The sequence below is a fragment of the Nanorana parkeri genome, unplaced genomic scaffold, assembly GCF_000935625.1.
Source record: "Nanorana parkeri isolate BGI_ZX_2015 unplaced genomic scaffold, ASM93562v1 scaffold26, whole genome shotgun sequence".
NCBI classification, from domain to species: Eukaryota; Metazoa; Chordata; class Amphibia; order Anura; family Dicroglossidae; genus Nanorana; species Nanorana parkeri.
The window spans coordinates 1,164,127-1,177,926 of NW_017306294.1; the positions used below are offsets into that span (position 1 = coordinate 1,164,127).

The following is a 13,800-nucleotide window of genomic DNA, read 5'->3' on the forward strand; positions in this document are numbered from 1 at the left end:
GGGGGGGGGGGGGGGGTTACCTTAAAGTGTAACTATATACAAATATAATTATAATTTAAGCACATTTGCTGGCCAGGCTCTGTGTTCTCAGTTTTGCCATTAACCACATTTCAGTCAAAAAAGGCATTTGAAAACAAGACAGATAATGAAGAATAGCGTGATATAGAGATGAAAGGTAAAGATTTTTCTGACACCTTTTAATAAATGAGTAACGCTAATTCAGAATTGATTTTGGTTCCTTGTAACCTTTCTTTCAACCCAATGGTCACACAGTGCACCAGAACATCAAAACATTTCCATAAAAGAAGCTTGCTGATTCAATAGGCCCTTTTAATGAAAAGAGGGAACAGTCTGTTCATATAGCATATTGGAAATCCATACTTGAGATTTCAGGAGTTCATTGACGTATAATAGACACCTTGATAATGGCATTACATGTGAACTAAAGACAGCTATACAAAACACCATTTATTGCAGTTGTTAAAAATAATTGCATGCATTTTACATACCACTACTAACATAAGTCTCTAAATCTTCATATGAGCTTCCTATCATCGCTTATACAGCAACACTTAGACTAGGAGAGGAGGGGGAGCACCAGTTGGGTTCTGCTGCATGCACAGAAAGTGATGACAGGTAACATGCTGACAGGACAGGAGAGCAGAGTGAGTGTTGCTGCTCCTTCATTGTCCAATCGGCAGATGGAGAGCAGGCAGGTGATAACACAATGTTTTTTAACTGTAAATAGAAAGCAGTGTCTCCATCCTGGCTCTGTTATTTGGCAGAAGTGTATCATTCACAAAAGTGGCTGGACAGAATGAGAAAACCCTGGGTAGAATAGACAGATCAGCTTTGTGTGTATGTATTGCAAAATGTCAATTGTTTCTTAGTTACACTTTGCACAAGTACAAAAGACTGTTCAGTATGAATAGTTCTAACTACTGATACAGCTATTTGTGAATGTGTGTGCAAAGATCAGGTAAAAATATGTTTAGTCAGACGGGCCAGTTCACACTAGTGTTGTGCTAAAGGCTAACACACTATTACACTGCACAATGCACCTCACATTAGGTGCGCTGGTGTGTTGCATTGCCATTTATTCTAAATGTCATCCCAACACACCTCCCAGCATGTGTGTGTTGCACTACAATGCACAGTACCACAACAGTGTGTGTGTTGTGGTGCCATGTGCTTCTAAAAATAGAGCATGCATACTTTTTTCACTGCATGGCATTGCAATGCACTTCTGCTGGGAGGTGGTACTCATGTAAGGAGTACGGGCAGCCTGGGCCCCCGCAGTGGCGGAGCAGGCCTGACCCTAGCAGCGCAGGGCCACAGCATTGCCGATCCACTGGCTTCGAGACAGACTGGGGCCCCATCGGTGCCGCTGCTCGTCGGATGTCGAACCAGCCGGAAGTGACATCACGTCACTTCCGGCCCGTCCGGCAGCAGAAGAGGTTAGGTGTACAGGCACCAGGAGCAGGTAAGAGGAGCTGGGAGGGAAAGAGGGGGATGCAGCCCTGACCAGCCAACCTGAGACCCCTGCAGAGCCCACCGTAGAGAGTCTCAGATGGGCTCTGCAGGGTCACTCTCAGGTGGGTCCTGCGTCCAGCGCGTCACTAAGCCCTCTGTCCAGCGCGTCACTAAGCCCTGCGTCCAGCGGGCGACTAAGACCAGAGTCCAATTCATATACTGTTCTGCATTGCTGTATAAATATATTGCTTGGATTTGTAGTCCCCCTACAAGCGGTGCCATTCTGCATTAGAGTGTAAGCTCCTCTGTACAGAGACTGATGTGACTGGCTCAGTGTCCTCTGTACAGCACTGTGGTATATGTCAGAGCTATATAAATGTATAATAATAATAATAGTGTGTGATTGTTGGTGGGACATTAGAGTGTAAGCTCCTCTGTACAGAGACTGACGTGGCTGGCTCAGTGTTCTCTGTACAGCACTGCAGTATATATCAGAGCTATATAAATTAGGGCTGTGAAAATTAAAGATTAATTTCTCGATTAATCGTTAAACTTTTTGATCGATTAAAATTATTTGATCTCTAATGAAAACACTCACCCCTCCGCCGGTTTCCGGGAGTCCAGTCAGGGATCCGGTGACGTCACGGACATCGATGTCACCGGATTCCTCCCCCCTTCCCCAAGTGGCTCCGTCGGCTAACAAAGGGAAGGGGGGGAGGAGTCCGGTGACGTCGATGTCCGTGACGGCTAACGAAGGGAAGGGGGGAGGAGTCCGGTGATGTCGATGTCCGTGATGTCACCGGACTCCTCCCCCCCTTTGTTAGCCGATGGAGCTTGCCCAAGAAACTTTCTGCACGAGAGCCAGCCAAGGCATTGGCCTATACACATACAGCACAGCAATGAAGTAATAAAATGAACTAGGATCACATCATAATCCAGCACGTTATTATTCTGAGTTGCCCCACTCAAGCGGCGGCCATATTGAGTGGGGCACGTGAGATTAATGACGTGCTGGATTAGTGTGATCCTAGTTCATCTTATTACTTCATTGCTGTGCTGTATGTGTATAGGCCAATGTAGTTGGATCTGTATGTGCGTTATAATTAATTGAAATTAATCGATTAATCGATTTAAAAAATTTTTGATTAATCGAACACAAACATTTTAATCATTACCAGCCCTAATATAAATGTATAATAATAACTAGGGATGCACCGATACAGAGTATTTGAGCGATACAGAGTATTTGGGCGAGTACTCTCCCAAATGCTCCGATGCCTAGCCTATACTTTAGCTTCAGACATCAGGGCGGTGAGTCATTACATGCTTCCCGGCTAATCAGGAGGCCAGGCGCCGCATCATTACACGGCGCTCTGTTCACTGATTGGCCAGAAAGCCGGCTCCATGCTTTCTCATCACATAGTGACGAGAAGCATGGGGACGGCTTCCCTGCTAATCGGGAAGCCGGGTAACGAGTTATTACATGCCGCCCGGCTTTCTCAATGGGACTTCCGGTATCGGTATTCGGTATCGGTGAGTATCGGAAAAAATACATTGGTACTCGATACCGTAAAAACGGTATTGGTGCATCCGTAATGATAACAGTGTGTGACTGTGGGGGGCGGGGGGGGGTACATTAGAGTGTAAGCTGCTCTGTCAGAGGCTGATGTGACTGGCTCAGCGTGGAGGGTGGCTCTAAAGCCGTGTAAGGGACCTAAAAAAATTCTGATGGCTGCACTGATTTTGGTATATATATCCGCAAATATGTCTTCACTTTTTAACAAATGGTTCTTTCACCTTTATATGGGTGCATAAACAACATTTCACTGTTAACTCACTGAAAGTTTAATTGTATGTGCTCATAAGCATTTATTATACAAGATAAACTATCAGCGTTTTTCAACCACTGTGCCGCGGCACACTAGTGTGCCGTGAGATATTTTCTGGTGTGCCGTCAATAAACTAGATAACACCTCTTCCAAGAAGTGTGCCCAGGAAAAAATATAAACATATATAAGAAATGATATTGTACACAGTCATATTCACACCATTTTGAATCAATGTTTCCTTCCCTTTTTTTTTAAAGGAGAACCTGTTTTTTGTCATGGAATATCTCAATGGTGGGGATCTCATGTTCCATATCCAAGGCTGCCAGAAGTTTGACCTCTACAGATCCAAGTAAGATCCTAAATATAACCTGTAAATATCAAATAACCATTCCTCAAAGCATGCAGATTCCCTTAGCATATACAGACGTGCTAGTCTTCAGGATGTCTGCTGTGAAAGTGTCCCAATGTTAGGATCAGAAATGTACCTACATAATGACACCATCACACAATACCCACAATAAAAGTTACCCTTTCTTACATAAAGAGAGAATGCAAGTATGATAATCTTGCATGTATGGAGAAATGCAATAAATCCAATATCTCGACCGCTGCCTCTGCCCGGGAGAGAAGGGGGGATCCATGGGAGAAGCTGAGCCCCGTGTGCGTGGCCGAGTGGCAGAGGATCGGTACATATCAGTAATATGTACTGGTCCTCTGTGCAGGACAAACACTGGAGCGATCAGCTGATCACTCCAGTGTTTGTAAATAACTGGGGACAGTCCCCAGTTATGAATGAACAGGATGTGATTTACATCACTTCCTGTTCATTCATGAGTTTCTCAATGGGGAGAAGCACTCGGTACCGAGGCTCCTCCCCATTCAGAAACAGCTTGATAGTAAAATATTTTCTGAATGAATCGGAAGCCCCTGTGCTTTCCATTCATTTAGAACAGAGGCTGCAGAAAAAGGGATTGAGTACTTTGTGTCCTCAATTTCTTTTTCTATTTTAAAAGGGGAATATCAGTAAAAAAATAATAATAATAATAAAATAGTAAAAACATTTTAAAAATCCTGGAGGCAGGGCACTGGGTGACATCAAACGCCTGTTGGGGGGTGTGTTTCTTGCTTCGGGCGCAAAAGGAGCTGGCTACGGCTATGCTTGCCCGGTGCTCGTGCGGTTGCCGGCTGAATGTGTTAGACGCCGCACATGGAAAGGGGCAGAACACCTCTCCCCATGTGCAACGTCAGCCACACGAGCACCACGGGAGGACAAAACGCCGGGGCCTCTAGGACGCACTGGAATGTAAGCCGGCCGACTCCCTGTGTTCTCATTGAGCTCGTCATTTGAAAAGTAGATCTCCAGACGAAAAATTGTGGGCGCCCCTGTTATACACTCTTTGACTGGAAGGAAATACTGTAGAGCAGGGGTGAGAAACCTCCGGCCCTCCAGCTGTAGTGAAACTACAAATCCCATGATGCATCTGTCTCTGGGAGTCATGCCTGTGGCTGTGAGAATCTTGCAACATACTGTATATTGGAAAAAAAATCACTGAATTGCCCTGGATAATATGGGCACATTAAAACGTTAAACACTATTTAGAAAAGGCGCCATTTTGCTGCTAGACAGCGGGAAGAATAGATACACAAGAACCACTAGACACCCAGTAGAATAGGAACAAAAGTTACCGCATGGCAGACAGTATGCTCTGTATTAGACCCAGGCCACTGAGATCAGGCTTTCCTAAATCACTATATCAGGACACGTGCAAGAAACCACAAAACACTGACTTCTTTTTTTTGCTACAATATGCTATGGTAAATCATTTTCCGTTAGTGATATTGCTGTTTTGTGTTGCAGGCATCAATATGTTACTATATTAACCTAAACCTTAAGCTAAGATTGCAGACTTCATAAAAGAAAAATGTGCATTTATTATGTTTTTGCATTGGGGCCATTAAAGCATTGCAACTGTGATCAGTGGATTATGGGTGCAATGCTCTGGCACCCCACTGTTGTGAGCCGACCATGCTTCCTGTTATATCCCTAAATATGGGAATAACTTGGTCGGAAAGATGAACTTAGACTTTAATTGTGGAACTGATTGAAATTAGGGCTGCGGAAATTAACGATTAATTACTCGATTAATCATTAATTTTTTCAATCGATCAAAATTAATTTGATCGTACTCACCTCTCCGCCGGCTTCCGGGTCTTCCGGGAGTCCCGCCCGAGATCCGGTGATGTCACGGACATCGACGTCACCGGACTCCTCCCCCCTTCCCTTCTTTAGCCGACGGAGATACTTGGGCCCAGGCCCGGCGCTACCATATAGACAGTGAGAGGAGAGCTGCACTTGCAGCCCTTCCTCTCAGCTGTCACAGGAGTGCTAGCACAATGCTGTGCTAGAACTCCTGTATTGGAGGAATTCTAACAAAAAAAAAAAGTGAAAGAGAATCAGATAAATAAAAATGTAAAAAAGTAAAGAAATAAATAAAAACTTGACTACTATAAAGTGACTGACAGTCAGTATACTGGATACGTTTTATAATTAAACTAACTCTCTACGTCTTTCTTAAACTTATGTCAGTGCTACAGTTTGAATTTAAAACGTATTTGTGTGAACTGTGAAGTCAAGTCATGGATTGTTGAAACTAACTATTGTCGGGTGATTGTATATAGTGTATACCACATTTACCACTGACTAATGCAGAGTTGCAATGCAAGCAGATCAGCTAAAAGTAGTTGGATCTGTATGTGCGTTATAATTAATCGATTAAAAAAAATTAGAGATTAATTGAACACACAAATTTTAATCAGTACCAGCCCTTATTGAAATGTTTTTTTCTTTTCTTAATGACTGTAGGTTTTATACGGCAGAAATTGTCTGTGGCCTCCAGTTTCTCCATTCGAAAGGTGTGGTTTACAGGTAAAACTCACTAAGAGTTTAAATACAATATTATGTGTTATTTAAACAAGAAATTGACATTAGAGTGGACTATGGGAAAACATACTCCTAAGACAAACATCAGAAAATGATATAATATTATAAAAAAATGACAGACACTTTTTTAATAACATCTAAAATTGTGCTCTATTTTATTTATACTGTTATGTCCCTTATTTATATAATGCCAAGTTTTCTATAGGTTAGCACCTAAGACATTTTTATCCTATTGTAACATCACATAGTAACCAAATTCCCCCTGTGGCAGTTTCTCAAGTACACTTATTGCTGGCGCTGTCTAAGGCTGGCCATACACCTATCAATTTTTTTCATTCAACCCACAGGCTGAACAAAAAAAATTTACTTGATTCCTCCATCAACACAAACAGCGTGTCGATCGAGGAATCCCGCTGTTTACATTGTATTCTGACAGATGCCAGCGGCTCATCGGCTGCCGGCTCTGATTGATCGAAGATTTTCCAACCAGCTCCTTCGATCAGCTGATCAAGGAATGCCAGTTGAAAGGGAGCCGACAGCCCCACACACTGTGCGAATTTAGGCAAGTACAATAAAAACCGGACGAAATTTGACCCGTGTATGGGCACCTTAAGGGCCGATTCACATCATATCTGTTGGGGCTGCACTGGCCGTTTCCAGCACAGTCCCAATGCAAGACGTGGCAATTTTCCTTGTCCCGGCTGGGCTGGGTTCACACCACTGTGTTGCAATGGGAATGTGGTGGTGTGAGCTGAAAAAAAGTATGGCATGCTGTACTTCTTTTAGCGCAGCGGGATGCGATGCGGGACAACCGCCTCACATTCTGCTGTGCCTGTAGACCTGAATGAAATGCCACTTGTGACATTTCAATAAAGTTATACTATTAAAAAAGTACACAGCGCGATGTGCCGGGATCATTGCATAGGCACTGTGTGGGTCAGCGCACACCAGCATGTGTGAATTGGCCTTAAATTTATTATTTATGTTTCCAAGCCATCTTTTGTACTTTAAGGGCTCATTCATACTATTGCAATGCATTAATACACATTACATCATGCGGTAACATGCAGTGTGTTACGGAAGGCTATTTTTTCACCTTAACACATCAAACGGACAAAAAAAAGCTGCATGTACTACCTCTGGCAAGGCATTGCACAGTGCTACTTGTTGCCTTGCAATACAAGCCCATCAGAATGAAAGGCACTGTATTGCACCAACATATGTAATGGGTGTTGCTGTAATGCAATAATGTGAATAGGCCCTTAAAGTGTGAGTCCATCCTAAAAGAAAAAATCACCCCAAAGTAAGGGAATTCCCCGGCCACTGGTATCCCCATTAGAAGATTTCCCTCACCTCCTCTTGTGACAACTGTAATATATTGGATTTTCATTCACTTTCTGTTTTGGTCACAATGGTCATCAGGATTAATAGAAGGATGAATCTCCCCAGTGGAGACACAGACAGCAATAAACCTTGACAGATAGTCTAACCTTTCCCTACTCTATCCAATCCAAAAAAAGCATTTGTATGCAGTTTACATTATGCATGACCAATTTTGTGCCTTATTTGCTGATTTATTGTCTTCCAAGGTAGAGAAGTGCAGGTATCACTTTTGCTTCGTTGTTCAATTAATTTTTATGTACTGTAATATTTTTCAGGGACCTGAAACTAGATAATGTGCTCTTGGACATGGACGGACATGTGAAGATAGCTGACTTTGGAATGTGTAAAGAGAACATGTTAGGTGACACTAAAACCAGCACATTCTGTGGGACCCCTGATTATATCGCTCCAGAGGTGTGTATTATGCACTACCCTATATGATCACTCTGTTATTATTATTAATAATAATTAGTATCTATTATTGAATACACATATTTATATATCTCATGTACAGCAGCTGTAGATAAGTTTTCATGGGTTAATAAGTGTACATCTTGTTTATTACTAATTTGACTTTTTAAAAACCTACCAAAGACAGTGAAGATCTTTTCCACATGTGGTTGTTATTGAATAGCATGAGAGAGTAAAAATATTGTACTGGTGGTGTTCATCACTAAACCACAGCACCTAGGTAGAGGACTTCATTCATAGATTACTAAATATAAACTATTTTTGCAGCTATCATAAGAAAGAATGAAGCAGAGAGAGGAACAATTCATAGCATATTGTCACAAGCATACAGTTGGGTTCATAGACAAGATCAAGGCAGCACATTATTAGATTAATGGGTTTTTTGTCAAGGTCAGCATTAGTAACACTACTACATAGCAAGGTCACAAGTAGTAATGTGTGGGGGCTTGGTGTGAACCTTGTTTGCCTAAGTTTGCCCAAGCCCACTCTAATAACTGACCAACACACACCCCTCCCGGCCAAGTTGGCATGTAACTGCAGGGTGGGGAATGGCTTGCTGAAACTGATTGAGCTGAAAGGTGGTTGTGTTGCTCACAGTTTTGAGCGGGCTTGGAAATACTCAGGTAAACCGAGTTCACAGCAAGCCCCAAGCTCATCAGTAGTCACAAGGCAAGATCAGAATATCCTGGAGATACCACATTTGCACTTTGGGAAGCAGGCTATGAAACACTGAGGAGGAAAGATAAGCAAGGCTTCTCCAAATGCAGCAGCAAAGCAGCTGAAGGGTCAGCTGTGGTGTTCTGTGATAAGAGTCCTCCTTTCCAGGCCCCTTTTGGCTGAAATGTTCTTTGTGGTGTTTAGCAACAGGGAAAGGCATAACTTCACTTTTGAGCAGATTGAGAACAAGTATCTCAAGAAATACCCATAGTACTATAGTACTAGAGTAATACCTGTTCTGGTACCCAACTTTGTCCACACAGCCATCCACGCCATCCTCATGTCACATTGCTGCTTGATGGATAGAGTTAGGCTTACAGGTAGAAAGGCTTTTAAGGAGTAAAGACTTTTATGATTTTCCTGTTGTTGAACCTGTAATCCTGTCTCTTTTTATGCCTATGCAATAACTAGCTATTTCGATTTTCTCCTTCAGATTTTACTTGGACAGAAATATAGCTATTCAGTTGATTGGTGGTCTTTTGGAGTACTCCTGTATGAAATGTTAATTGGCCAGTCTCCATTCCGTGGCATAGATGAAGAACAGTTGTTTCAATCCATACGCATGGATGACCCATTTTATCCCCGATTTCTCAGCAAGGATGCTAAAGACATATTAGTCCTGGTATGCACCATTGCCATCTTTATCGCATATTTTCCACATAAGCCACAGCATCTTCTAATTCTTTAAAGTAGAACTCCGGGGGAAAATTATTATTAACCCTTGCAGTGGGGCTACCCCTACATGGCAAGGGTTACCTACTCGTTTTGGTCTAGGTGAGGGAATGTCCCTCGGGATCTTCACGTCCTACACACTGTGTATAGAACGTGATGATTTACAAGACTTGACACCACTGCAGTGGAGGGAAAGAGAGGCTCCAGGGGCCGGCCTAAGAGCAAGCCAGCTCAACGGATCAGGTGAATATAACTTTTTCATTTTCCTTTCTAGACACAAATGAGCACCTAACCTTTGCAGTGTGGGGGTAGGCCTACTGCAAAGATTAATAATAACTTTTCCTGGAGAAAAGAAGGTTTTAAAGAAAACCTGTCATTACAGATGACGCACCCATTGCCTGACAACCAGAAGCAGTGCTAGTTCAGAGGCAAAGCTCTGCAGTATCAGTCACATTGACATGCCTCAGATGGAATTCGCAATGCTTAGGCAGTTGCAGCTTCATACAAGCCCCTACTTTGTAAGCCCTGGTTGGCTCCATTTAAAAGTGAATCACTGAGGTCCTTGTTGCCTACAGTATTTACTATTAAAGTAGATCAAATTGCTAACATTTTTTCACACTTTTTAACATGCTATCCTCTAACAAGTCAAAGTGCTTTTTTCCCCTAATAATAATGATTTGCATTTACCTTGTTATTGCTTAGAAACTCAAGCTGAATATCCGACACATGCACACCCACTGCCAGTTGAAGAAAAAAAAGTGGATGGCATGATGATCACACACTCTCTTCCTCACCCTGCACAGAGATTTTCCAACTAGCTGGACAACAATCTAAGCACCAGCAGGCTGAGAGTGTCCATCACTGGGGCAGGCCATCTAAGCAGTTAACCCTTTACACACACATAGTAGCCATTATGTGTTTTAACAGCAACATGCATTGTTCACAGCATCTACTGCTAGGATTATAAGCATTAAAAAATGTCTATATGGCATACTGCCACGCCCAGACAGGAATGTAACAGAGTATACACTATGGTAGCTTTAAACTGGAAGAGATATTCATTTCTAGTTAGGGAATTTAGAGATTAAGTTTAATGATTTGTTTTTTTTTTTTGCATGTAAATTTTTATTTTATTTGCGAGCAAAGTATATTACAACATACAAGTAGTGTCAAAAGATATTTACAGAAAAGGTAGTACAAAACAGACATAAGCAACAGTAAAATAAATGGGTTTAAAAGAGATAAAATACTTAAGTGAAGCCCATTTGGTCTCGGTACAGTGCAGAGTTTGGGCCACTTGACAATTAAATCCAATCTGATTTTTGCCAGAATCACTGGCTGTCGCATTGTGTCTTTCAGTAAGGTTTAATAATTTATATAGTAAAGCGAGAACTCACAGCTACTGGTGCAGCTCTCTAAGTATATGCGCTTAGCCATGTTCACTGCTTACATTACCATATCCCACTGTAGTCCTAGTACCATGGTGCAAGGGTAACAAGGATGCCGTGCCTTCCATAGCACAAGGAAAGCATTGTCATCCTTTTAGAAGAAATACTTTATCAAATGTTCTGCTGGCAGGATTACCAGGTATTTTCAGACTATTAAAATAAAAAATTAAATAAAAATATATTGAGCAGAGTTTTTCCTATTTTCAACCTCATTAATATGTTCAATGTTGTATTTTGGCTTTAGGCCTACTTTAAATGGATATTTACAAGCTTGTGCTAATTGTGTTTGTATATGTCAGCTTTTTGTCAGAGAACCAGAAAAACGACTTGGAGTGACAGGCAACATTAGGCAGCACTGCTTCTTCCAAGACATTGACTGGGAGAAATTAGAGAAGAGGCAAATAGAACCACCATTCAAGCCAAAAGTGGTAAGTATTATGCTCTTGGAGCTGCCAATGGAGCATAGATGCTCACACTTTGTAAGACCAGGTTACACTCTCCAATGGCTCCACAATCTGACTAGAAATGCAGATTTTATTTTCAAAAATGTGCCTGACTTACCTTTATAATGAATGAGCTAAAAACTAATTAAGATGTGTTCTGTATCTAATTATTATTTGCAATACAGTTCAGTATTGATTGACACTTTTATATTTGCACTAACAGTTACATTTTCAGGACAAGCTTTTGGGGGGCCTACCCTCTTCTTTTAAGTTCCAAGCAGTACTGATACGCAACACTAAAAGCTGGTCATACACTAATCTAATTTTATACTATTCCTCCAGAATCAACCAAAATCCATTCTGTGGGTTGCCCTACATACACCCAGTTTGGCATACTTTGATTTTTCAATCGCCTTTTGTTAAAGGAGCCAGGTGGAAAATTATCAGCTGAACAGTGACTACAGCCATTTAGCTGCATTGACTGTTCTGGTATTCTGGCAGGTGCAGGCATTGGCTGTTAGAATACAATAGCAGACGGGCAGGGGAGATTTCCCCAGCCACGCTGTTTGGCATGGATGGGGTAATCGAGCATTTTTTCTTGCTCAAATTGTATGGCCAGCTTTAGCAACTGTTAAGAAGAAATCTGTAAGACAACAATCTCTGGGGGAAAAAGCCCACATAGGGTAATGAACATTGGTCAATTAACGAGTAAAGAAGGGAATTGTGGAATGGGGGGGTGGAATCACAGAGGTTAGAAAACTGAGGTCCACCTTCAGTCCGTTATCTCTTGTGTCAAACAGAATTGTCATTGGTAGTTTAAAGGTTTTACACATATTTACTAGAGGTGCACCGAAATGTTAATTTCAAAACCGAAAAAGAAACCTAAATGAAAAAGAACGTCAGGCCGAAACTGAAAATGTTTTTTATTTTGACTTTTTCAAATGTTTAAAAATATTTAATTTTTATTTATTTTTTATAAACCTTTTTTAATTTTTAATTTTTATTTATTCATTTTTATTAAATATTTCTATTTTTTACTTTACTTTTAGGGGCTTCGTGGAAATATTAGGGGTCTAAACAGACCCCTGATATTTGCCTTTTAAAATAGAAAAAAAAGAGATTGACGACACAGAGTCCTCTCTTGTTCAGCAGCCCCTGTTATAAATGAACAGGAATCCTCTATACTGAGTACTTCTCTTCTTTCATAACTTGAGGACAGGGTATGTTTACTATAACCACAATCATGAATGAACAGGAGGTGATGTAGATCACTTCTCATTCATTCATAATTGAGGATATAGTAACTATACTCTGTCCTCAATTATTTACAAACACCCAGCGATCACTGATCGCTGAGTGTTTGCACTCGCTCTCCATCCTGACACGCTGTCACAGGAGGCCGGGCGGGACGGTGGGGGAGGAGAGCTCAGCCTTCTGTGACAGCACTGCAAGCTTTCTCTGCCCACACCGCCACTCTCCTGATCTGGCACAGGAGGCTGAGCGGTGCGGGGAGGAGAGACGCTGGGTGCTCACAGCGCTCTCCTCCTGCAGCGCTCGGCCTCCTGTGACAGTTTCTCTCCTCGCTGCTGGGACTCAGAGTGGTGCCCAGGGGGGAGGAGAGAAAGCAAAATCACCACTATTTCGGCAGAAAAATAGCACTTTCGGCATTTTGCCAAAAGTGCCATTTTCATCCGATATGTTTCGCCGACCGATATATTGGTGCATCCCTAATATTTATTATTATTTACACGTATTCGATATAATAGATAGTATCATGATTGTTTCTCTTCCAACCAGAAATCAGCAAATGACTGTAGTAACTTCGATAAGGAATTTTTAAATGAAAAAGCAAGATTATCAAGCACAGACAGAACACTGATCAACAGTATGGACCAATCTATGTTCAGCAAGTTCTCATTTGTAAATCCCAAAATGGAAGAATTCATCTCTTGAAGCAACCTCATTTTTCTAAAAAGCAATTGGATATTACACTGCGTGAAGACCTTTGCTTCCACCAACATTCATGCGAAGTACAGTCTCCATTCAAAGACAAAGTTACAGTGGGCTGTAAATATGTTAACATCAAATGATCTATGTATAAAACATAGCACATATGTAAGTATATCCTGACCAGGGATGTGGGCTAATCTATGAGGGATAAGCATTTTACTTCTGCTGTAAAATGATGACTTCTGCCCAAGCAACAACAAATGCTGATGTGTAAACTTACTTCAAAACACCATCAGTGTCCTGTGTTATAACTCTGTAACTGTATTTGTAAAGTATTTGAGTGTTTGCTGTTCTACAAATTAGGACATTGTAGTGAACATGAATATCCTCCACATTTTACTCTCGTTTGGCTAAAAGGTGATAACGGAGCTGGATGGTTAAAGGCCTCAGGAAGACAAACCACTGTTCTCAGT

General features: G+C 41.6%; 1 protein-coding gene across 2 annotated transcripts in view; it reads left to right on the forward strand.

Annotated features, from left to right (window-relative positions):
• PRKCQ (protein kinase C theta) overlaps positions 1-13,385 on the forward strand; it is a 42,647-nt gene extending 29,262 nt beyond the window's left edge. Inside the window, exons 12-17 of one of the 2 annotated variants that reach the window (XM_018565881.1) lie at positions 3,560-3,651; positions 6,166-6,228; positions 7,902-8,040; positions 9,248-9,436; positions 11,234-11,362; positions 13,175-13,385. In XM_018565881.1, the coding sequence (XP_018421383.1) occupies positions 3,560-3,651; positions 6,166-6,228; positions 7,902-8,040; positions 9,248-9,436; positions 11,234-11,362; positions 13,175-13,330 (768 nt within the window). In that variant the 3' untranslated portion in view covers positions 13,331-13,385. The remainder of the gene's footprint in view (positions 1-3,559; positions 3,652-6,165; positions 6,229-7,901; positions 8,041-9,247; positions 9,437-11,233; positions 11,363-13,174) is intronic. The other variant, XM_018565889.1, reaches the window with a different exon arrangement.
• Positions 13,386-13,800: the final 415 nt, after the last annotated feature.